The following is a 26,567-nucleotide window of genomic DNA, read 5'->3' on the forward strand; positions in this document are numbered from 1 at the left end:
GTTTATGAGCATGGGATCAATAACCTGGATTATTTAGAACCCTTTTGTTAAGAGATTTTAGATCAGAAGCAGTTCTGAGAATATGAAATTCACTTCAGTGATCCTGTATCTAATGTAAGGGAGGGATGGTAGTAACTAGGGACCCAGGTTTTTGAGCTAAGACATTCTCATATCTTGTGATATTTACTTGTGCTTAGGTCTCGCCTTCCTTGTTGTATTCGGACTCATTCTGTTGTCTGGTCTCCTTGCGCTCTTCTTGTGGACTCGGAAGCGAAGACAGTTACAGCAACTTACAGGTCTGAGCCAAATTATGATCTCTCTAATGTCTTATGGGATTAGAAGATTCTTGGGATTAAAAAATATACCTATTAGATTCAAGTATCAAATGGCCAGAAATATGGAGCCAAGAAGAGGCTTAAGCAGTTTCTCAAAAGGAGAGAACAAGATTTCAGAAAAGACAAGGGGCTTTGGTTATATTGATGATTCCTATACTTCACCTACATGTTTAATTGGGACATTATACAATTGATAGTTTAGAATGGATATGCTTATTTGGTTTCGGGTGAATCCTTTATTGCCCGAACATTTATTTGCCCTTACTATATGCTTAATTCTAATGTTACTGTTCTGCCAAGCTAGGTACTAGGCCCTGATGTAGACATGGATAAGCAAGTGTTTTTGTCTTCATGGAATTTCAAACCTAGTGGAAGAGATATACATGTAAACAAATAAACTGTAGTATAGTATTATACATTAATACAAATAAAGAAAAAGATGGCACTAAGAAGAGAATAACTAACTGAAAGGGAAATGGAAGTGTCAGAGGCTTCTAGGAGGCTTTTGAGGCAAACTTTGAAGATAGGAGTTCAAAGAACTGGGGAAGGTGCAATATAGGGAAGGAGAAAAATATGTACAAATGTAGAGAAGCTTGACAGATATCACATTTGTTGTTTTTTGGTGGGGAGTAAAACTTGAGCTCAAGGAGAGAAGCTACTGAGAAAGCTGGAGAAATGGGAAGAAACAAATTATGAAGTTCTGTATTCCATGGTAAGATGAATAGTCATCAAAGAATATTATGCCAAGCAGCCTTTCGGAAAGTTCTATTTGACAAAAGGATGTATAAGGAATTGAAGGAGGACCACACTGTTGACAAGGATAGCATTTTGAATTAGTTGAGATGAAAGATGAAAAATAACTTTATAGTGAGAATGGAGAGGAGGCAGATTTTAGAGAAAGCTCCGATGAACCAACAATTGTCACCTCAATAAACTTTAATTTGAAAAAAGAGAAAAGACTACTGCTGCCTTAGGGAAAGAAACTGGATTTTTCTACCATGGCAATAGCATCATTCCACTGGATTTGAGTTTGTGGCATTATAAGGGAAAATCTTGGTAGTAGAATGGGATGGAAACAAGACAAGGGTATGAATGAAGATTAAGTATGTTTGCATTGCTGCGGAAAAGCACACGTAGGGAAAAAAATCTTTATTGTGGTCTGCTGATTCCTGACCTAGGACCTCTGTTTTCAGTTTCCTTGAGAGGAGAGCATTCTGTCTCCCAAGTTCAATACCAGGAGATGAATTCCTCCCCCAAAGCAGATGATCTGGACCAGCTGAACTCCTCAGGTCTGTGGGTTCTTTGAGGGTCTACAACCCCGGGGTTCAGACCAGTAGATGCAATTGAGGCTGAGGCATTCTACTTTGCATAGCAGTGGAAAGAAGTCTCAAACAGCTAGTAATAGGAAGCTTATGATGCACATGAGGAAGAAAGGCAGGAATAAACTGAAAATTTTTCTTGGAGAACATAAAAATTGCAATCATGGGGAGACTTCTGGCTAAGAAGTCTACGATTATTTCTGACAGAGGTACAAATGACCATGCAGTAGAATATCATGACTTGGACCTCATTTTATGAAAACAAAATTAATCTTCTGAAAAGTAGTTTAACTTTTCATATATCTCTTTTACAGTTTCTTCCATTCCCACTCCTGCTACTTTCCTTTCTCTAAATTGCTATGTATTATATTTTCCCTAAAAACGTATAAGCTTGAACTCTCTATATTTTTATCCCATCAGAAGTCATCACTATTCACAGGACTGGCCTCATTTCCCATTACGTAATGCTTCTTTCTCTGTCCCCCAACTATTTAGCACCAGTGCACTGGTGCTAAATTCTGCCTCTAGGAAGCATCACTCTGCTAGGTTGGAAAAATATCCCAATACCCACTCACTGCATGAAGGCTCAATTCCTTTTCAATAGTCCTTACCTTCTGACAGGGGCCTGCCTCACATCTTCAGCCCAAGGAATTTGGTATTTGCTGCAGTTACACCAGGAAAACATATTTAAGGCATAGGAAAGACTTCCTATGCCCCTTAAATCACACTTGTTCGCCTTCCTAATTGTGGACAGTGTTTTTAAATGTTCAAAGAACTTCTAAGGCACTTGAGGGGAGGTCTGATTTATTTCCCCGTAATTATTTTTTTCTTTTAAGAAAATCCCAATAAGTCAGATAGTTTTAATGCTGCTAGACTAATTTCTGTGTCTAAATGTCTTTCTGTTTCTGGATGAAAAAGAGACCATCCTGAAGAACACTGAAAAAGAAAATGGGAATTATAATCCAGTGAGGTGAGTGAGGAGAATTTATTCATCATTGTGCTAAATAAGTACATTCCTTTGGAAAATTGAGGACTCTTCTGGTATTAGAAAGAATGTATATACACATATATTTCCATATACATCTGTTTATGTATATAAATCCACATTTGGAATATATAACATTTTTATTACTGTGACTTACACATCTCTTAGTTACAGATATATTCTAAACCATAACAATGGTACATCACGGAGCTAAGAAGAAACTGGGTAAATACACATACATAAATCTTTTAAAGATATTTTGGGGGTCATTTCAGGAAAAATATAAGGCATATTTATGGTTGTATAATGCATGCCATGTAGAGTAGTATAAGATACTATAGGAATATAGAAAGTTTGCCTAAAAAAGTTTGGGGAGATTGTGAAGGAGATGTAATGTTCAAGTTAAACATGAGATGACTGAAAGATAGACCATTTTAGAGAAAGAACATAACATGTACAGAATATGGAGGCATGAAATAGAAGCACACCTTTGGGAAACAGTAAGAAGTTTTGATAAATATGTTCATATATATTGAACATATTTTGGTGACAAGTGGTGTCCTGAGCACTGAAGGTACAGAGATAAAATATGCTGTTGAAAAAGACATAATTGTTTAATGAAATTTCTCAGTCTATTGGTGAGAATATGGAGAAGTTAATGTGGAGAGAGGGGAAGTGATGAGATCCTAAGGCTGTCTGGGTGGGTAAACACATAGTGTAATACACAGTGATGTGTTATAGAAGTGTACACTTGAAACCTATATAATTTTACTAACCAATGTCACCCCAATAAATTTAATAAAAATTTTACAAAAAAGAAAAGTCTGCATGAATGGTCTTACCGGCTATATTTCATGTTTATATTTTATTTTAGGGAACTATTGGGCAGGTGGTATGCTTTAGAAGTTTAAGCTAGGGCAAGCTATGATCAGATTTACATTTTATAATTTGCTCTCATGAGGAAAGTATAACAACAACAAAAAAATGAACAAGGCAAGAAATGTATTGAGTTATACATCAAAGAGAAAATATGGTGAAATGAGTTAGTGGGTACATTTTCTGTTCTTTTAAAAAATGTGGGGAGGGCTATATATTTAGAAATGACATATAACAAAAGTAATATTTTTGTAGAAATATTACATATGACATATAAAAAATACAGATTGAGTCAAAAGATAAAAGTTGAAACTCTTGAAACTATATAAATGTAAAGTGTTAATGCATACGTATACATACACACATAGAATGTTTATAACTTGTATATTGCATGAAAAGGGTAAGTATATGTATATAAATTTCATATATATATATATAAAATATATATATATATATATCATATCAATTGTTAAGACAAAGACATCTAATGGATAATTGGGCAATGCTATGAAAAGGCAATTCATACAAAATTAATTTCAAATAACAAGTAGACATTTTAAAATGCTCAAATTCACCAGTATGTCTGAGCAATTCAAGTTATGATTAAGAATATATAAATTTATATACACCAGACCAACAAAAATTTAAAAGCACCAATATTTATTGTTGGTGGGAGTACAGAGAAAAATGTAATTTCAAACATTGCTATTGGAAATGAGAAGTGTGATACCCTTTAGAGAAAGCAACCTGGAAATTATTATTTAAAAAAAATTTTTAATGCTTCATAGCTCCTTTGACCCAACAATTCTACCTCACAGAATTGTTTCCATACAGATAAAGCCACTAGTATGTAAGAACATATATAACAGATTATTTTTTGCAGTTTTGGTAGTAGTGGCAAAAGCTGCAAACAAAATGAATGGTAATCAGTGAGGTAGTGGCTGGAAAATTATGGTGCAGCCAACTGAAAAAGGAAAAATCATCTATAAAAGTGCAATAATATCATCCCATTTATGTGCTCATGTTATTTAATCTAATACAATGTTTACATCTATAAAATTATACGTGAATATGTATAAAGAAACATTCAAAAATTCTAACACCATTGTAAACTGAGGACTATAAATGACTTTTGATGTGTAATCTCAAACATATAAATATTATTCTGATATAATAAATAACACTTAAACTACTTTTTTTCCTTAAAGAGTAATCATTGCTGAATAACTGATTCAGAATCATGTGGGGTGCTTTTAAAAATAGAAATTCTAGACACCACTGTAGTTCTATGGAATAGGAACCATTGCATTTTTCTGTTTAAGGAAGTAGTATGCTTTTTAATATAGGTGAGTGAGTGGTGTATGTGTGTGATAATGGAACACATTATATTATATTATAATGTAATTCTTCTATGCATGTGCATGTGAAGAGGAAAATAACAGTTTTTTATTTATGGCTTCAATTCAGCTTTTGACATACCTTGATGAAGACCTGGACTATTGAATGAAGTAAGAATTCAACTCCTTCACTGAAGATCACAATACAGTCCTATTTTTCCTATATTCCAAAGATTGCTGCTAAATTTATAAAAATTAGATTGATGACTGTGACTACTAAAAGTTGTATAAGACTTTCAGTGTGATTAAATAAAAATGAATGTTGCTGATTTGAATTTGTCTTAACTTTTTATTCTTGATTTTATGAATTTTTTTTAATTAAAATTTATTGGGTGACAATGGTTAGTAAAATTACATAGGTTTCAAGTGTACAATTCTGTATTACATCATCTATAAATCACATTGTGTGCTCACCACACAGAGTCAGTTCTCCTTCCTTCACCATATATTTCACTCCTTTTACCCTTGTCCCCTTCACCCGCTGGTAACCAGTAAATTGTTGTCTGCGTCTATGAGTTTTTGTTTCTTTATTTGTTTGTCTTATTCCTTTGTTACCTTGAGTTTTATATCCCACATATGAGTGAAGTCATTTGGATCTCGACTTCTTTTGTCTGATTTATTTTACATTTTATGAATTTCTGGGTGTGCTTTCTGACTTCTTTCGAGCTTCATAAATATAATATGATGTCTTTTCATTTGGCAGTGTTTGTATTTGCATCTAATACATATTTTTCTAGTTTGGTTTAAACAATAATTTTCTTCTTATTACAAAATCAAAACAGATTGATTTCTCTTTTTGCTTTTTTTTAAGAAAGGGAAAGTTAGTAATTATTAAAGGATTTCTGTTTTTTAAAATTAAAGTTTATTGTGGTGACAATGGTTAGTAAAGTTACATAGGTTTCAAGTGTACAATTCTGTAATACGTCATCTCTATATCATATTGTGTGTTCACCACCCAGAGTCAGTTCTACTTAAATCACCATATATTTGACCCCTTTTACGCTCATCTACCACCCCTCGCCCCCTTACCTTCTGGTAACCACTAAACTATTGTCTGTGTCTGTGAGTTTTTGTTTGTTTGTTTGTTTGTCTTGTTCTTTTGTTGCTTTCAGTTCTATATCCCACATATCAGTGAAATCATATGGTTCTCAACTTTTGCTGTCTGACTTATTTCGCTAAGCATAATAATCTCAAGAGCCATCCATGTTGTCGCAAATGGCACAATTTCATGTTTTCTTATGGCAGAATAGTATTCCATTGTGTACATATACCATATCTTCTTTATCCAATCATCTATCGAAGGACACTTTGATTGTTTCCATGTCTTGTCCACTGTAAATAAAGCTGCGACGAACATCAGAGCACATGTATATCTTTAAGGATAAATGTTTTCAGATTATTTTGGGTAGACACCCGGGACAGGGATTGCTGGGTAAAATGGTAATTCTATTCTTAATTTTTTGAGGAAACTCCACACTGCCTTCCATAGCAGAAACACCAATCTATATTCCCACCAACAGCATATGAGGGTCCCTTTTTCTTCACCGCATCTCCAACACTTGTTATTATGTGTCTTGTTGATAGCCATTCTAACTGGTGTGAGGTGATATTTTATTGTGGTTTCTATTTGCATTTGTCTGTTGATTAGTAATGTAGAGCATCTTTTCATATGTCTATTGGCCATCTGTATGTCCTCTTTGGAGAAATGTCTCTTCAGGTCTTCTGTCCATTTTTTAATTGGATTGTTTGTTTTTTGTTTTTGAGTTGTATGAGTTCCTTATATTTTATGGATATTAGCTCCTTATCAGAGGCATTGTTTACAAAAATCTGCTCACTTTCAGTTGGTTGTCCATTGTTTCTTTTGCTGTGCAGAAGCTTTTTAGTTTGATATAGTCCCATTAATTTTTTTTTTTTAGCTTTTACTTCCCTTGCCTTTGAGGTCAAATTCCTAAAATTGTCTTTGAACCCAAGGTCCATAAGTTTAGTACCTATGTTTTCTTCTATGCAGTTTATTCTTTCAAGTGTTATGTTTAGGTCTTTCATCCATTTTGAGTTAATTGTGGTACACAGTGACAGAGAGCAGTCTAGTTTCATTCTTTTGCACATGACTTTCCAATTCTCCCAGCACCAATTATTGAAGAGGCTGTCTTTTCTCCATTGTTTGTTTTTGGCTCTTTTTTTTTAATTGTCTGTCCATATTTATGTGGGTTTATTTCTGTGTTTTCAGTTCTATTCTATTGGTCTATGTGTCTGTTTTTCTGCCAATATTATACTGTTTTGATTATTGTTGCTCCATAGTACAAGCTGAAGTCAGGGATTGTGATATTTTCAGCATTATTCTTTTTTTCTTAGGATTGCTTTGGCTATTCAGGGTCTTTTGTGGTTCCGTACAAATCTGATGATTTTTTGTTGTATTTATTTAGAAAATGCCATTGGGATTTTGATGGGGATTGCATTAAATTTGTTTATTGCTTTGGGTAATATGGCCATTTTACCTATGTTGATTCTTCCAATCCATGAACATGGAATGTCTTTCCATTTCTTTGTGTCTTCTTCAATTTATTTTAAAAATGTCTTATAGTTTTCAGTGTACAGGTCTTTCACACACTTGGTTAAGTTTATTCCTAGGAATTTTATTCTAGTACAATGGCAAAAGGAATTTTTTTTAAATTTCTTTTTCTGAGATTTCATTGTTAGTATATAGGAATGCAATGGATTTTTGTACATTGATTTTGTATACGGCAACTTTACTGTATTTGTTTACTGTTTCTAATAGCTTTTTGGTGGAATTTTTAGGGTGTTCTGTATATAGCATCATGTCATCTGCAAAGTGACAATTTAACTTCTTCATTCCCAATTTGGATGCCTTTTATTTTTTTCTCTTGCCTGATTGCTCTGGCGAGGATTTCCAACACTATGTTGAAAAGCAGAGGTGATAGAGGACAGCCCTGTCTTGTTCCTCAATGTAGAGCGAAGGTCTTCAGTTTTTCACCATTAATTATGATATTATCTGAAGGTTTTTCATTTATGGCCTTTATTATGTTAAGGATTTTCCTTCTATACCCATTTCATTAAGTGTTTTAATCATAAATGGATGTTGTATCTTGTCAAATGCTTTTTCTGCATCTATTGATATAATCATGATTTTTGTCCTTTATTTTGTTTATGTGGTGTATCACATTGATAGATTTGTGTATGTTGAATCATCTTTATGCCCATGGAATGAATCCCACTTGATTGTGATGTATAATCTTTTTAATGCATTGTTGTATTTGATTTGCTAGAATTTTGTTTAGGATTTTTGCATCTGTATTCATCAGACATACTGCTCTGTAGTTTTCTTTTTTTGTGTTACCCTTACCAGGTTTTGGTATCAGGTTAATGTTGGCCTCATAAAATGAGTTAGGGAGAATGTCTTTCTTCAATTTTTTGGAAGAGTTTGAGTAGGACAGATATTAGATCCTCTTTGAATGTTTGGTAGAATTCGCTAGTGAAGCCATCTGGTCCTGGACTTTTGCTTTGGGGAAGGTTTTGAATGACTGATTCAATTACTTTACTGTTGAACCATATATTTAGATTTTCCAGTTATTCATGATTCAGCCTAGGAAGACTATAGGTTTCTAAAACTTGTCCATTTCTTCTAGGTGATTGAATTTGGTGGCATATAGTCCTTCATAGTATTCTTGGATGATCCTTTCTATTTCTGTGGCATCCGTGGTAACTTCCCCTCTTTCATTTCTGATTTTGTTTATTCATGTCTTTTCCCTTTTTATTTTGGTGAGTCTAGCCAAGGGTTAGTCAATTTTATTAATCTTTTCAAAAAACCAGGTCTTCATTACATTAATTTTTTCTATTGTCTTTTTGCTCTCTATTTCATTTAGTTCTGCTCTGATTTTTATTGTTTCCTTCCTTCTGCTGATTTTGGGTTTCATTTGTTCTTCTTTTTCTAGTTCTTTAAGGTGTAATGTGAGGTTGTTTATCTGGAATTTTTCTTCTTTCTTGAGATATGCCTGTAATGACATAAATTTTCCTCTTATTACTGCTTTCACTGCATCCCAGTAATTTTAGTAGGATGTATTTTCATTGTCATTTGTTTCTATGTATCTTTTGATCTCTATTCTTATTTCTTCTTTGACCCAGTTATTTTTTAACAGTATGTTGTTTAATCTCTACATATTTGTGGTTTCTCCTGCTTTCTTTTTGCTATTGATATCCAATTTCAAAGCCTTGTGATTGGAGAATATGCTTGTTATGATTTCAATCTTCTTAAATTTGCTGAGACTAATTTTATGTCCCAATATATGGTCTATCTATTGAGAGTGTTCCATGTACATTAGAAAAGAATGTATAACCTGATGTTCTAGGATGAAGTCCTCTATAAATGTCAATTATGTCCATTTCATCTAATATGTCATTTAGGGCTGATATTTATTTATTTATTTTCTTTTTGGATGATCTATCCATAGTTGTCAATGATGTATTTAGGTCCCCTAGTACAATTGTGTTTTGGTCAACATTTCCCTTTGGTTCTGTTAGTAGTGGCTTTGTATATGTTGGTGCTCCCTGATTGAAGGCATAAATATTGATAACTGTTATGTCTTCTTGTTCTATAGTCCCCTTTATCATTATGAAATGTCTATCTTTGTCTCTTGTTACCTTTTTTATCCTGAAATCTGTTTCATCTAATATTAGCATTGCTACACCTGCTTTTCTCTGAATACCATTTGCTTAGAGTGTCAATTTCCACCCTTTCACTTTGAGTCTATATTTGTCCTTGTAGCTGAGATGTGTCTCTTGGCAGCAGCATATGGTTTGGGTTTAGTTTTTTTATCCAATCTGCTACTCTGTGCCTTTTTATTGGTGAGTTCAGTCCATTTACATTTACGGTGGTTATTGACATATGAAGATTTCCTATCATTCTATCTTCTTTTTCTGGTAGGATGGTGTCTCCATCATTTCTTTGCCTTTTTGTTGCTATCTTTTATTTCAGTGTGGTGGTATTCTATGAATTTCCCCTCTGTTTCTTCTTTTTTTATGTTTTATATTTCAGTTCTGCATTTTTTGAGTGGTTACCATTAAGTTTTATAAAAGAAAGTTTGATATTTAGAGTATTCCATTTTCTTTAGTACGCTTCCTTTCTCTATTCCTCTTTGCCAGGTCAGTCCTTTACTCTCTCCCCTTATACATTTTTGTTGTCACAAATTATCCCTATTTATGCTGACTTGATTTCTGCAATGCTGTAGCTAGTTTTCTTTTTCCTCTGTTTTTTTTAATTTTTTTTTTCTTTACCCTGTATGTTATGTTTAAGTGTGTAGTGAACTTTTGGTGTAGGCGTTGCCATTTCCTGCTTCTGTCTGTTCGTAATACTACTCATGGTTTTGTATTCTTTTTCTTTTTTATTTCAGGTCAAATACCCTCCTTCAGTATTTCTTTAGTGCAGGTCATGTGTTTGAAAAGTCCTTCAGCTTCTGTATGTCTGGAAAGATCTCTATTCCTGCTTCGTATCTAAAGGATATCTTTGCTAGATATATTATTCTTGGCTGATAATTTCTCTCTTTCAATAGTTTGAATATTTGATTCCACTCCCTTGTGGTTTGTAGAGATCTACTGAGAAATCTGATGATAATCTAATGGGCTTTCCTTTGTAGGGTACCGTCTTCTTTTCCCTGGCTGCTGGAAGATTCTTTCTTTGTCGTTAATTTTTTATAGTTTCAACACAATGTGCCTTGGAGAAGGCCTGTTTGGATTGAGGTAATTAGGTGTTCTATTTGCTTCTTGAATTTGAGGGTCCAGTTCTTTCCACAAGTTTGGGAAGTTTTGTTGACTATTTGTTTGAATGTATTCTCTGTTCCCTTCTCCCTTTCTTCTCTTTCTGGTATGCCCATTATTCTTATGTTACTCTTTCTGATGGAGTCAGAAAGTTCTTGTAGAGTTCTTTCATTTCTTTTAACTCTCAAGTCTCTCTCTGGTTCCATCTGTGTCATTTCCAGATTTCTATATTTGATGTCACTGATTTTTCCTCCATCTGGTCAGCTCTATTACCCAAGCTGGCTATTTCGTTCTTCATTTCTTTTATTGAGTTTTTAACTTCCAGAAATCCTATTTGGTTCTTTTTAAAATTTTCAATCTGTTTGGTAAAATGTTCATTTTGTTTTTTTATTTTGTTTCCAAGTTCATTAAACTGCCTGTTTTTTTCTTCTTTTTTTCACATCTTGTTGAGGTTTTTCAGAACTGCAGTCTTGAATTCTCTGTCATTTAACTCACATATTTCCATGTCTTTAAGTTCATTTTCTGGAGATTTTTCATTTTCTTTCTGAGCTGCCTTGTCACCTTGGTTATTCATGGCAATTAATGAATTATTATTTCTCTTCCTGGATATCTACATGAATGTGTTCTGCAATAGGTTGATATGAAGAGGTGTTTCTTTTGCTTTCCAATAGGTGTTGGTGGAATGTTTTATTTTCTCTCCCACTGCAGCCTTTTATTCTCTCTCATGCTGTAGCATTATATTTTCTCTTGCACTGTTCTGGCTACTCACATGATGGGGTGGTTCCCTGCAAGGTGGGCTTCTCCTCTGTGAGCAGGTCGCCTGGGTATCGGGGCACCACCTCTGTGGGGGGATGTGGAGAGCTTCCGACGTCCCAGAGCTCTTTCTGCATCGAGATTCAGAGCCTGTGTGTTTCCATGGCTCTGTTTGCCCTTGCAGGGGTCCCCCAAGATAGGTGGCAGAAGGGGTCGTGTGGGTTGTGAGAGTTGGCGCTGAGCAATGGCAGCAACTACCAGCACAGTTAACTTGCCCCTAAAGTTCCTTCCCTTTTGCTGGAATTGGTTGAGCCGTGAGTCTGTGGCTGTGGGGCTACTGTTCTCAGAATTGTAAATATTCTGTTCTTTGATCTGACACTGCTACCTTTCCGCTTCTAGCACTGGGAGGTTGTGGGTGGGTTGAGCTCTGGGAGGGTAAGGAGGTGTTGGCTAGGCTCTGTGCCGGTGTCTTCCATCCTCTACTTGGCAGTGAGGGCTTAAACCACCATTCTCACCCTTCTTCCCTCAGTCTTTGCTCTGAGGTTCTGTTATGAGCATTGGGTCAGCCGTGTTATATGCTGATCTTTCAGGTAAAACTGTGGACTGTAGGGGAGTGCTTGCAGTCTGAAGTTTTCCCTCTCCCATGACTGTGTAGCTCCAGAATGTAGGGAGTTCTGAGTTCTGGTTTGTGTCCTGCAGCCCCATGGCCTGAGTCTCTACACTTCCTCCTTCCCCTCTCCCCACTCACCCAATTTCCCCACTTTAGATGATTTCAATTGTGTGTCTCCTAGGCTTGCTTGTCTGCTGCCCAGGGAGTCCTCTATGGAATTATAGCTGCTCAATTTGTAGTAAATTCCAGGGGAGATTTCAAGTGGGTCTCCTCACACCACCATTTCTGTGATGTCCTCTGAAGGATTTCTTAATAATATAAGTTTATCTCTACAACACATGACTCTCATTGGATCTTTTGTTTATCTTTATTAAATTTATCAGGGTGACATTGGTTAGTAAAATTATATAGGTTTCACATGTACATTTCTATAATACATCATCTATATATCACATTATGTGTTCATCACCCAGAGTCAGTTTTCCTTCCATCACCATATATTTGATGCCCATTTCCCTCTTCTACCACCACTCCCACCCCCTTACCCTTTGGTAACCACTAAACTGTTGTCTATGTCTATGAGCTTTTGTTTGTTTGTCTTGTTCATTTGTTGCTTTCAGTTTTATATCCCACATATTGAGTGAAGTCATATGGTCCTCACCTTTTTCTGTCTGACTTATTTTACTTAGCATGAGCATTTTTTTATATCTCTGGCCTTTTATATCTATTCCTTCTTTCTTCTTGCCATGATATAGTTTACCCCAACTTTCTGCAGCACCATCCATAATAATGGCACACAAATGATATGGAAGGAAAAAAGAACTTCTCAGCAACCTTAAATACGTCTTGACTTTTGACCAGACTGGACTGTAAAACTTCAGATAAAGATTCCTTTAAAAGAGATTGCATTGTGACTTAAGAAACTTTTGCTGGATATATTTCTGACTTGCAGTAATATCACAAATCCTCCCAATAGACTATGTTTGCTTTTACATGTGTAGGGGAGCTTAACTATTTGCCTCTTTTCAACCTATTTCCTCAAACATTTTGTAAGCATAGCTTTCACAAATATACACTTCTCATTTCTTTTTTTAATAAACTTTTTATTTTAGAACAATTTTATCTTTACAGGAAAGTTGCAAAGATAGTAAAGAGAGCTCCTATTTGCTCCTCATCTATTTTCAATTTCCCTTAGTGTTATCACCTTACATTACTATGGAACATTTGTCAAAATGAAAAAACTAACATTGATATGTTACTGTTAGGGGTTAAATTGTGTTCTCCCAAAAGGTATGTTCATGTCCTCATCTCTGGTACATGTGAGTGTGACCTCATTCGGAAATAGGATCTTTGAAGTTATAATCAAGTTAAGATGAGGATATAGTGTATCATCAGGTTGTATTCTAATCTAATGACTGGTGTTCTTCTAAGAAGAGGGAAATTTGGATACAGAGACCACAAGGAGAATATCATGTGCTGATGGAGGTAGAAATTGGAGTAACAAATTTCCAAGCCAGGAAATGCTTAGAATTTCTGGCAACCAGCAAGATAGGAAGAGACAAGGAAGTATCCTACTGTAGAAATTTTGAAGGGAGCATAGCCTTGCTGATGTCTTGATTTAGAACTTTTAACCCTTTTGCTGTGATGGTCAGATATCCGAATGAATATATCCAAAATTTTTATACACAAAAATAATGTCATTTATATACAAAGCAGCTCAAATTGTTATTATTAAATGCATAAAATAGTCAAACTATCAACTTTTTGTTTTGTATGGATTTCTGACATATTTTGAAAAAAAAAAAACACTTGAAATCAATGCAGTGGAAGAGCTAACATCCAGAATTGTAAAAAAAAAAAAAAAATTAATTTCTGCTGTTTTAAACCATACATTTTGTGATACATTGTTATGGCAGCCCTAAGAAACTAATATATTCACTATGAAATACATTCCAGACATTATTTGGATTTCACCAATTTTTTCATTAGTGTCCCTTTTCTGTTCCAGGATCCTATCCAGGATATCACATAGCATTTGGTCTTCCTATATATTTAGTCTCCTCTGGTCTTTGAATTTCTCAATCTTTCCTTGTTTCTCATGACCTTGACAGTTTTGAGGTGTATGGGTCAGGTATTACTAGAATTTCCCTCTCTTTGAATTTATCTAATTTTTTTTTTTTCATGAATAGACTGGGGTAATGGGTTTTTGGGGAAAAAATATCACAAAAGTGAAGCACCTTATTCATGACACATCATGGGAATACATGATATGCACTTTATCACTGGGGTATAACCCTTGAGCATTTGATTGAGGTGGTGTTTATTGTGTTTCTCCACTGTAGTTATTTTTCTCCCCTTTCCATACTTTATTCTTCGGAAGTAAGTCACTAAGCCTGATAGAAGTCTGCTGGTAATGAGTTCCATCAAATTTTGTTTGAGGATTTAAAAAGAATTTCCTTCAATTTTAAAATATGTTTTCACTGTGCATAGTATTCTGGGTTGACAGGTTACATTCTTTCTTTCAGCTCTTAATAGATGTCATCTTCATTGTCTTCATGCATGCATAATTTTGACAAGTCTACTGTAATTGTGATTTTTGTTCCTCCTTATGTAATGTGTCTTTTTCTCTGGCTGACTTTAATATCCTCTCTGTCTCTGTCTCTCTCTCCCCCCACCTCCCTTCCAGCTGAACATATTATACCTAAGTACAGAGTGTGTGTGTGTGTGTATGTTTCTTTTCCTGCTTGGTGTTCTTTAAGTGTGTTGGAACCTGTGGTTTGGTGTCTGTCATTAATTCTTGACCACCATTTTTCAAATATTTTTTCAGCCCCATTTGTCATCATTTTCCTCCTGGTATTACAATTACTGTTACATATTATACCATAGCCTTTGGATATCCACTTATATTTTTGTTCACTCTTTGTTTCAGGTTCTTCCCAAAATTATTACCAATGACTTCAAGTATTTCTTCAAGTATTCATGCCTTCTGTAATCCCCTCCTCTTGTTGGTTGGATACAGTGACTTGCTTCTAATGAATAGAATATATCACTTTCAAGATCAGCTTATAAGTGACTGTGATTCCACCTTTCTAGTATTCTCTCTTGCTGAAGGAGCTCACATCTTCTCTGCCCTGTAGAGAGGTCAATATGGCAAGTAGCTGAATACAGCCTCTGTCTAACTCAGCAAGAAACTGAGTCCCTCAGTACAACATCCCTTGAGTAACTGAATCCTGCCAACTACCTCACTAGTGACTGTGTTATTCTGGGCTGCCATAACAAAATACCACAGAATGGGTGACTTAAATAACTCAAATTTATTTTCTCATAGTTCAGGAGACTAAACATTCATGATCAAGGTGCTGGAAAATTTGGTGTGTAATGAGAACTCTCTTTCTCATGCGTTCTCACATGTCTGGCTCTTTCTCTGTATGCATGTGGAAAAAGAGAGAGCTCCCTGGTGTCTCCTCCTCTTCTTCTTTTTTATTTTATTTTCAGGTGTACATTTTTTATTTTATTTTTTATTTTATTTTCAGGTATATTAGACATTTATATACCTTATAAAGTGATAATTCCAATGAGTCTAATACTCATCTAACATTGTACGTAGTTATTACAATATTATTGACTATATTCCCTATGCTATACTTTATATCCCCATGACTATTTTTTTAAATTATAGTTGACATTCAATGTTATTATTTTTTAAATTAAATTTATTGGGGTAACAATGATTAGTAAAATTACATAGGTTTCAAGTGTACAATTCTATAAGACATTCATCTATATATCATTGTGTGCTCAATACCCAGAATCAGTTCTTCTTCCATTACCATATATTTGACACTCTTTTCCCTCCTCTACTATCCTCCTCCCTCTTTACCCTCTGGTAACTATTAAAATGTGTCTATGAGTTTTGTTTCTTTGTTCATCTTGCTCCTTTTTTGCTTTCAGTTTTATATCCCACATATGAGTGAAGTTATATGGTTCTCGACTTTTTCTGTCTGACTTATTTCATTTAGCATAATGATCTCAAGATCCATCCATGTTATCACAAATGGCAGTATTTCATTTTTTCTTATTACAGAGTAGTATCCCATTGTGTATATATGCCACATCTTCTTTATCTAATCATCTATCAAAGGACACTGGTTGTTTCCATGTCTTGGCCACCCTAAATAATGATGCAATGAACATTGAGTACATATATCTTTATGGATAAATATTTTGAGGTTTTTCGTGTAGATTATTTTATATTTGTTTTAGCTGTATGGTGTAATGGTTAGACATTTATGTAATTTATGAGATGATCCCCCAATAAGTCTAGTACTCATCTGACACTATACAAAATGCCCTTCAATAGAAGATTGGATAAAGAAATTTTGGTACACGTATATACAATGGAATATTACTTTGCCATAAAAAAGAACAAAACCCTCTCTTAAAACTTCATTTAACCTTCATTACCTCCTTAAAAGTCCTATCTCCAAATATAGTCATATTGGGGGTCAGAGCATCAACCTAAAAATATTGGGGGGCACAATAAGTCCATAACAGTAACCATGGAACCAGATCTTTCCTCAGTCTAGTCTTTGGGTGAAACCAACGCCCCAGTTGACACTTTATTTCAGCCTTATGAGAGACCTTGAAGCAGAATACCCAGTCACTTCTCCAAATCAAATATTATCACATTCATTTTTCTTGCCCCTTGTAAAGATAAGAAAGAAGCTCAAACATTTAGATTATGATCTCCCAAGTGTATAAGGGAGATAATTTTGGAGACTTTGGATAACTTTGGAAAATGAACGAATCCCAAAACAAGCAAGTTTATTATGAAGGCAGGAGTTGATACAAATGTTCTGTCAAAGAATATCAATAACCCGGTTTTCATCTTTGTTTTTAGTTCTCACTTCTGTGAGATAAAAGTTCAAACATTTATCAGCAATAGTTGTTCTGGATTCTGTCAACATGAAAATGTCAAGGAAGTGAAAATATTTTCAGTCATCCTGTATTTTGAAAATTTCAGGGAGTTGAAAATTTCAATATCCTCTTTGTATCCTTTATTCTCTCTATCATATGACCTTGTCCTGAACAGTATATTATTTTCCCCCTGTTCTATATTATCTCAATTATTAATATATTAAACATTGAGGAGAAAAAGAAAATTTTCCAAATAAGCAAGGTAAGATATATAGGCCCATTAGCACATAGAATAATCACTGTGAGCTGAGAAGTCAATTCTGGTTTTCCACCAAATATTTTAAATCATTTAAATCGATGTCATCCAAACTCATTTGAGAACTGAACTTAATTTTCTTTTACATTATCACTAACACTAAAAAACTAATCTTCCAAGGACTCCGTTTTATATTTTTTTATAGATTACAGAATATTTTCAAATATGTTTATCCCAGTTCATGTTGACATCAGCAAAACTTTCATAGAAAATCCAGCTTTGAGAAACGTACTTTCCCTCTGATTCTTTTAACATAGTTTCCTGTAATATGTATGCTAAAATTTAAAAAAAGAAGAAAAAAGGTGACATATTTTATCTTTTAAGTAATATCCATGTAAATCTTTTAATGTGGCATACAAACCTCTTTGAAAGTTCAGGGTTGCAGTTTACAGTTCCCCTTATTCAGTAGTAGTTTCCAGGCAGCTTCTTTAACTTTCTTTGTTATCCCATATCCAAATGTGATAAGGAAGTAACAAGGGAAAAATACCTCAGGTCTTACAATAACTTCTCCTTTCAAATACCAGAAACTCAACTTTATGTTTTTCTTATTTCCAATGATAAATCTGTTTTCACATCATGAGTACACCTATGGGGGCATATATAAGCTGATCCAGGAATTATTTCTTAAGATTCAGAAAGAGTTAGTCTCATGATGATGCTACTTCAAAACTTTTGACATGTTAGTAAGGGTTTGCTTTTATTTTGATCTGACATTTGGGAGAGGGCAGGCATGGTAGGAGTATGTATGTCAACAGGTAGATATAAATACTATGCAGTAAGGACAAAAATAGGGAGAAAAGAGAAATAAAAAAATTTTGTAAGTTTTCTGGAACTCAGAGTAGCAGCAATATTGGAGACAGATTCCTGCTATTCTTACCCAAGATATATGAGTAGTTCTCAAATTGAGTTTTGACTTTAGTCAATTTCCAGAGTTCTGAAATAGGTTTTTTGTTTGTTTGTTTTACTACTATATTTAGTTTTATAGTTTCTTCTGGGGGACAGAATTTTCCAACCTGCTTACTCTATCATGCCTGACATACTAATGTAAATATCCATTTATTATCTTGCCTGATTCAATCATTACTATGATGATTACCACACAGTGACTTTGAAATCTGTAATTTCTATTTTATTTGTCAAAATTTTACAGTAAAGGAGATCTTTCTCTTCTCCACTTATTTATAAATTTACTTATTCAATATGAATACATGAGTTTTTATTTTATTGATGGATTATAGTTTATTACTAACATTATTTATATTGGTATACAAATTATCTCACACTTGCCAAGTAGGTGCCTCCTCGTAGTAGGTCCCAAGTCCATTAGACACATTTTCATCATTCTTTGAGTACTTCTTAAATTTATGCCACAATTAGGTACATACTTCCTATCAAGATGGCAGACTATGTAAATTCTGTGTTTGCCTCCTCCCACAGTTAAATTGAAATTGCAACTAAATTAGAGAACACCATCATTGAGAACCTCCTGATGACTAGCTGAACAGAACTCCTATAACTAAAGATATAAAGAAGAAGCTATGTTGAGACTTGTAGAAGGGACAGAGACATGGAATGGGTATGTCCCACACTTACAGCTGCTGAAGTCTCCCCTGAGGGATCTCAGACCTATACTGAACTCCCCAACCCAGAGCATCAATGCCAGGAAAAGAAGACCCTATAACATCTGGCTGTGAAACCCAGAAGGGATTGCCTCCAAGAAAGATAATGGCCTGCAAGAGACAAGCACTGCAGGTCTTACAGGGCCCAGGCACAGACTCACTCACTCACTCACTCACTCACTCACTCACTCACTATCTCACTCAGTCTAAGCTCCAGTGCAGGGGCAACAGCTTGAAAAACTCTCGGGACATATGGGAGAAAGTAAATTGACTAACTTCATGGTGAGGGTGGGAGGGGTAGGGGTCATGGCAACTCTTTCTAGTGCTGGAAGGCACCATCGTTCCTTTATGGGGCTTTTCTTCTACCCAGTTGGCAGGTACAGGTAGGTGCCAAATCTGTGCTCTCCATTAACCTGATCAACATGATTCAACGCTACCTGGTGATTCCCTGAGGCCCTACCCCACCCAAATCACCCTCCAGGACCAAGTCTCTTCCAGTAGCTCCTCTGTAAAAGAAACCTGCCTCAGGTCATGCTGCAGACTTCCAAAAACTCTCGAAGGTCCACAAACCCCAAACAAGCAGTGGCTGGCCTCAGCATGCCTCATAGTTCTTGCTAAGTGGCCTCAAGCCCAGCAGAGTGGCAGCCAATCTCAATTTGCATTGTAACTTTCATCAGCTGGTCCCAAGCTTAGCTGGGCCTGGAACACAGCTTCAGTCTGGACCTGGAACGTAGCTTCAATTAAGCAGCCACAAGCATTGGCACAAGTGATGGCTGCCTTAGTTCACATCACAGTGCCCACCAAAATGTCCCAAGCCCAACACAAATGGCAACTGGCCTCCATTTGCAGTATAGCCTCTCCAAAGTGCCCGAAGCCCAACGCAAGCAGCAACCAACCACAAATCACTTTGTAGCTCCACCAGGAGGCCCCAAGCCTGGTACAAGCTGAGCTTGGCCTGTCCCAGAGCCCCTCTCAAGAGGCTTCAGAACAAACACACCCAGTGTCCAACTATAGACCACACCAGAGCACAACCCAACTAGCTCCACAAACGACATAGCTGAAGGACAGATTTAGCTAGCACCAAAGGTCTGCTAAAGTGACTGCCACTTGGTATGGTCAGGCCCTGCACAAAAGCTTATCTTTTATAGTCATAGCCCATCCTCACAGCCAGTCAGCCTGACAGCCAACCCCACCCATGGGCATACCAATAGCAGTCCAGGCTCAATTACAAGAGGAGGGCACACACAACCTATACAAAGGACACCTCTGGAGCACTGGCTCAGATGACCTGCAAGATTGTGCCACTGGGTCCGATTGGACACTTTCTACATAAAACTACTCTATCAAGACTGGGAGATATAGCAGACCTATCTAAGACATAGAAACAAACATAGAGAGTCAGCCAAAATGAGGAGACAAAAAAAATGTCCCGAATGAAAGAACAGGATCAAACTCTGGAAAAAGAACTCAACAAAACAGAGACAAGCAATGTACCTGACACAGAGTTCAAAACACCGGGTATAAGGATGCTCAATGAACTTAAGAGAAGAATATATGAATTCAGTGAGAACTTCAACAAAGTAACAGAAAACACATAAAGGAGATAGAAAACATAAAAAAAAAGAACCAGTTGGAAATGAAGAACACAATATTGAAATGAACAATACATTAAAGGAAATCAACAGCACATTGGCTAAAAGAGAGAGACAAATTAGCAATCTGGAAGGCAAAGTAATGGAAAAGACTCAATCAAAAACACTAAAAGAAAAAGGAAATTAAAACTTAGGATAGTTTAAGGGACCCCTGGGACAACATCAAGCATACCAACATTTGCATCATAGAGATACCAGAAGGAAAAGAGAGACAGCAAGGGATTGAAAAAAATTTGGAAAAAATAATGACTGAATACTCCCCTAACCTGGCAAAAGAAATAGACCTAAAACTCCAGAAAGCACAGAGTCCCAAACAAGACAATCCCAAACCCACACCAAGAGACATCATAATTAAAATGCCAAAGGCTAAAGACAAAGAGGGAATCTTAAAAGTAGAGATTAAAAAACAGTTAGATAGCTACAAGGGAGCTCCCATAAGACTACTAGCTGATTCCTCAACAGAAATTGCAGGCCAAAAGGCATTAGCACAAAGTATTCAAAGTGATTAAGGCAAGACCTACAATCAGTGTTACTCTCCTCACCTAGTCTATCATTTAGAATTGAAGGAGAGATGAAAAATTTCCCAGATAAGAAAAAGGTAATTCAATTTATTCAGCTAACATTTATAGAGCAACTAAAAATGCCCAAAGTATGGTACAAAGGGCTCTCTATACATGATTAATATGGTTTGGTGTGGCTGTGATACTTTATACAGAGAAGAAACATGTTAAAATGCAATTATTTTGGCTAAATACGATGAAATGTGGAGTTAAACATAGAAAAGGGATAGATTAGTTCAATAAACTAACTTGTAAAGCAGCTATAATTGCACAGGCAAACAATAAAATGGTGTAGGACTATGACAAAGACCTTGCATGTGGGTGAGAGAGATGGACAGAGAGGAAGAGCAAGAAATATTAGGACTTGGTAAACAAATGTATGTGGCAGGTGAAGTTAAAGGAGAATGTGTACTGATGTGGAAGAGAGAGAAAAATCAGTTTAACTTGGTAATAGGAGAGCAATACTTGGGGGCCATTCAGCTGTGGACAAAATAGAAAAATCTATAGCTAGTCCTTCACCACGCATCTCTCTGTTAAACCATATTCCAGTGTAGTATAGGAGAGAAGTGCGGTACTTACATAAGAAAATGATGAAATCTGGACAAAACACTTTAGAACATTTCAGTAATTTGGCAGTAAAATCATTTTGGGTGGAAAGAGGAAGGGATCAGCTGTGGTCCTGGGCCTAGTATCTACCTATTCTGATAAAAACTATAAGCATCTCTTCATCTATAGGAGTGAAACCACATGTTGACTTGGGAAAGGAAATAGCACAGATCACTCACCTAGGACTTTACCTAGACAACAGAAGTGTGCTTGGGATTTTGATTCCCTAAAAGAAATCAGATGAAAGAGAATAGAAATTCAACAAAGAATTCCTTATAACAGCACTTTTCTGAGAGTATCAAAGTATTATCAATTTCATTTCAATACAAACAGATAATGAGGGTCTCAGAAAACCTCTCCTTTCTGAGACATGATGTAACAGGGATACCTTGTAGGTTCAGCCACTCTCAAACAGAAGTTGCTAGACAGACTTCCTGGGCTCTTTCTCCAACCACGTTCACAATAAGTGACTGCTGATCTTCTCTCATCCTCCCAACTTTCTCCCTCTCAGAGCTTCTCTCCTAGGGTACTGAAGAAGATGGCCTGAAACAAAAAACAAACAAACAAAAAAACAACAACAAACAATTCTTGGCTATAACTTAATGCAGCAAAATACAGAACCCTATTTAGGTAGAAAAAATTCAAGACACTCAGATCGCAAATATTTCGGAACATCAGCAAAATCTCAGAACACATATCAGGATAGAGCCATTTTCCATATACAAAGATTTTCTGTAGCTCTGTTCTGATTGGTCAAAAAATTTTATGTAGATAATCCCAGACTTATTAGTTTATCCCTAAATAGAAGAGATTACTTGAGTTCAAGAATAAAAGTCATCAAAATTCACACAACTCTCATCTTACCCACAAACCTAAGAGGAAAAGAAACTTTTCTAATCTGTTATTGGAAAGATTACAGCTTATATTTCCGAAGGTTCCTTCTAGCTCTAACTTCCTATGTGTCTACAAGAAAGTTTACAATAATTCTCACATTTGCTATACAACTCTCTGAAATTGTGTACTTATCAGGAAAATCTAAATTACTAATGTCAATGATCACCATAACTCCAACACATCATAAACGTACGAATATTTTAGCATCTAAATTGATTCCCCACAGCTCATTACACATAGCACACAAAAAATCATGACACTTCAAGGAACTAACATTTGGATTTAGTAAATATAGTCATAGTAGAACTGCATGTGTACATCAGTGACTGAGAAGAGGGCGGGAGGGAGGGATAACCACAGAACCCAAGATTTACCCAGCCTCTGGGAGGATACAGAAAAATGACAGAAATGCCTTGAAAAGGGCAAAGGTGATGTATGAGAGAGATAGCAGACCACTCAGGTTTTGAACTCTCAGAAAAGATCAGCTTTCTCGGTGACTTACAAGAGGCCCTAGATGATAAACCTGTGTCTCTTTACCCTTCCAGGAGAGAGATATCCCTCTCATTACTGGAAAAGTTTTAGACAAAGTGACTCATATGACCCCTTTGAAATCGTCACTTGGGATATTATTGTTCTGATTTGGGGTCCTCCGGGCAAACCAGGATTTCAAGACCAGGAGCAGAGGTGAAATGTAACATGAATTGGGGTAGTGGAGACATTTTTGTAAAAATGACAGAGTTACAGTGACTTCATGTGAAATTTGGAGCAACTCACATAACTTTTCCAACTACAACAATAAATTATATTATTTTAAATTATATATTCTTATTTCTATAATGACAGTGTTGGATATTGTGATTTTTTTAATAATTAAAACCACCATATTCTTTTATTATGTTGAGGATGTGAAAAATCCAAATATGTGGTACCATCATTCTTCCAAGTTAGTAAACAAAGAAGTTCTCAAATCCAAATATTTATTCAACCAAAAATGTATTTTCTATCTTTTTTACCTACCTCAAAGCAACATGATAACCTTTTATAGACTGGTTATTTCAATTTTGTGTGAGGGAAACCTGGTCAGAATATCTGTAGAACATATTAACATTCATACTGATAGAGTGATATGGTGGACACAGACAACCTAAGACTCTATAATGCCATAAGGAGTCAGAACAGCACGAAGGAGGGAAGATTTGACCTTACTTGGAGATGCGAGTTGCCTCAGATACACAGTATATAGGAGTTATGATCATTTTTATCCTTATACACAGCATTATGCCGAGAATATCTGTATCTGAACAAGGCTAATACAAAGTTCCTTGGGTCGGAGACAATATCTGAAAGTTCTCTCATAGATCCTCAGGTTCTACAGGGTTTCCCATATCCTTAGCTCAGTCAGGGCCCCAGATACTTCCTCATGCTCCAGAGGTATACCAGGAATGGACTTCCTACCCAGGTCCTGAACTCTGCCACCCAGTATTTCTATCATATATGAAAGCATGATTTTTAAGAATTCTTAGCCCAGGGTCATTGAAAGGCCTTAAATTCCAAAGAGAAGAAATTATTTTCTCAGATCATGTAGTAAGGAACATATTTTCAAGTACCTTACATTTTAATAGATCCCTTACCCTCCTTCCATATATACATTCTCTAGGCTCCACATTAAAATTTATATTTCTCCATGTGTTCATCAGCCTCACCAAAGAAGGGGGAAAAATGAGAAGACAATGAAAATGATGGTCATTACAAGTAGGATGTGTAGCCAAAAGACTACAGTTAGGTGCTATCGGATGCCTAATTCAAATTCACATGAAGATGTAAATAAGGATAAAGGAATTCTCTTTTGCAGCTCTGTCACCACCTGAGTGATCAGGTGATAAAGTCACAGTTTCAGAAAGAACGGGAGTAATGAATGTCTCAGGGGGATTGGTGAAGCCTTTTCCTATATATACCGTACAGGAAACATTGAATAAAATCAGATAGCTTCACTTCCACAAAAGCCTTAATGGCCCCCAAAATACTAGCATAGCTAAACCCAATCAGGAAGACAGAAGACTCAGACACAAATATTCAGAATGAGTGTGTTACCTGCACTGGAGTCATATCTATATACAAAAGGAACAGCCTGTTTCCTCAGACTCCTCAGCTTTAGAGCCAGCTTTATTTAGAGAAAAAGACATCTAAGTTTAAAGATGAAGAAAGAGCAAATGTTCCTGAAAAGAAAGCCCAGATCTTTCAGTAGAAGCTCCAGAATTCCCTGTCTTGGTGTACTTATTCATGTCAGGAATGTGTGTCCCATTAATGATAGGATATCTCCCCAATCACATGTGTCAGAGGAGGGAATTATTTATTTTCTCAGATAAATTTAATGTTGTCTTCTGAGCTAAACAATATCAGGCACTGGGATTGCTCTGAATATCACCAGAATGAGCCCCCTTGATCGTTGGCAGCAGCTATGGAACCACTGGGGAGTGAGCCAAGGGATCAGGCCATAGATACCTGGTACAAGAACACAGCTTTGCTCACAGTTATCTCTGCATTGCTATCCTACTACACAAACCCATCTAACATGTTTCAAAGAACTTAGATCAATCAATTCTCCTCCATTCAAAAGAGCACCTGACAGCAGAATCTGTCTCATGCTTCAAGTCACTTTCTCTAGGGATTCCCAGCTCACTGACACAGGGAACAGTCTGTCCCACCACCACTCCCCAGTGCACACAATGACCTCAATTCCTGGTCTGAATTCAACCTTTTCTAAGGTGACCGGTGCAGACCCCATGACAAGATGCATCCATAATCTTTGCCACCTTCCAAGACTTGTTGTATACCATCTCCAGAAGCCTTTATGCCTAATCTCTACTGCCATGAGTATGTTTCCTCTCAGGGTTCACAACCTCCCTATTTCTCACCCAAAACAACAAAGAGAAATCACTGATGCCACAACACTGCCTAAGAACAAAAAATATGCCCAGTGCAGGATTGGACAAGAAATATGCAGCCCAAATACTGTCCTGTGAGAGCTTCTCACCCAATTGAGGAAATAAAATCCTGGGCAGAAAAGGCAAGGGTGACTATGGCTGGATTAATTGGGGAGGTCTTCATGGAACATTAGAAAGGAAAAATAGCCATTAAGCAAATAGAACGAAAAGGAAATCATCTGAGATTCGTGGTGACTTTCTGGTTTCAGGGGATGGATACGGGAACCAAGATACCTATGTGCGTTTATGGGCTTCATTTTGAGGACAGTCTCAGAAACTGAAAATTTCTCAACCTACATTTTTAAAATATTTATTGAGATAAAAATCCATGTTTAGAAACTGAAATAAAAACAATTGTTGATATTTTAGTTAATCACTAGAAAAACAATTATCTACTATGTTTTATTTTCTTTCATTTTGAATACTTTCCACAGGAAGACCTTGGGCAAGTGTTTTAGACCTAAAGATACTCAATAACTCCAGCACATCATTTTTCACAAAAAAAGCCCTTTCCTGTTTATGAAGAAATCTGTTCAATATTTTTATTCTTTTTCATATAAAGTCTGTTTATGTCCCCTACATAGATAAACAACAGGAAAAAACATCATTTTAATAATAATGAGAGACTTAAAAGACAATATAGATATTTGCCTTTCCATTTAAAAACAATGTTTGAAATTTTAGGATTAATTTAATGATCAAAAATATTAATCTAAGGTTAAAAAACAAAAATGGGGAGGTTGTTGACATTTAAATGATATATGAAGGTTATATGGAAAGACAATAATAGTTCAATGAAACTATTTTTTTTTTACTTGATATTTAGCATTGTTTTATCAAGGGAATGGCAATTGAAGGGTTTCTGGAAGTTTTATTCCATGACATCATTAGCATAAGTGAGAACTCCTTTTGAGTTTGGAAATTAACCATGATAAACTATTTGTTTAAACAAGTATAAAAGTAGTAAACATCCAT

The 26,567-nt window shown here is 35.8% G+C and overlaps 1 protein-coding gene across 3 annotated transcripts in view; it reads left to right on the top strand.

Annotated features, from left to right (window-relative positions):
• Positions 1–26,567, top strand: part of CD163 (CD163 molecule) — an 83,977-nt gene that overhangs the window by 21,814 nt on the left and 35,596 nt on the right. For 2 of the 3 annotated variants that reach the window (XM_019754431.2, XM_074326098.1), the window contains exons 14-17: positions 198–296; positions 1,529–1,624; positions 2,573–2,624; positions 4,983–5,187. In XM_019754431.2, coding sequence (XP_019609990.1) covers positions 198–296; positions 1,529–1,624; positions 2,573–2,624; positions 4,983–4,989 — 254 coding nt within the window. In that variant the 3' untranslated portion in view covers positions 4,990–5,187. Of the gene's footprint in view, positions 1–197; positions 297–1,528; positions 1,625–2,572; positions 2,625–4,982; positions 5,188–26,567 lie in introns of those variants that run through there. The other variant, XM_074326099.1, reaches the window with a different exon arrangement.

Source organism: Rhinolophus sinicus, linkage group LG02, assembly GCF_036562045.2.
Source record: "Rhinolophus sinicus isolate RSC01 linkage group LG02, ASM3656204v1, whole genome shotgun sequence".
Taxonomy (NCBI): Eukaryota; Metazoa; Chordata; class Mammalia; order Chiroptera; family Rhinolophidae; genus Rhinolophus; species Rhinolophus sinicus.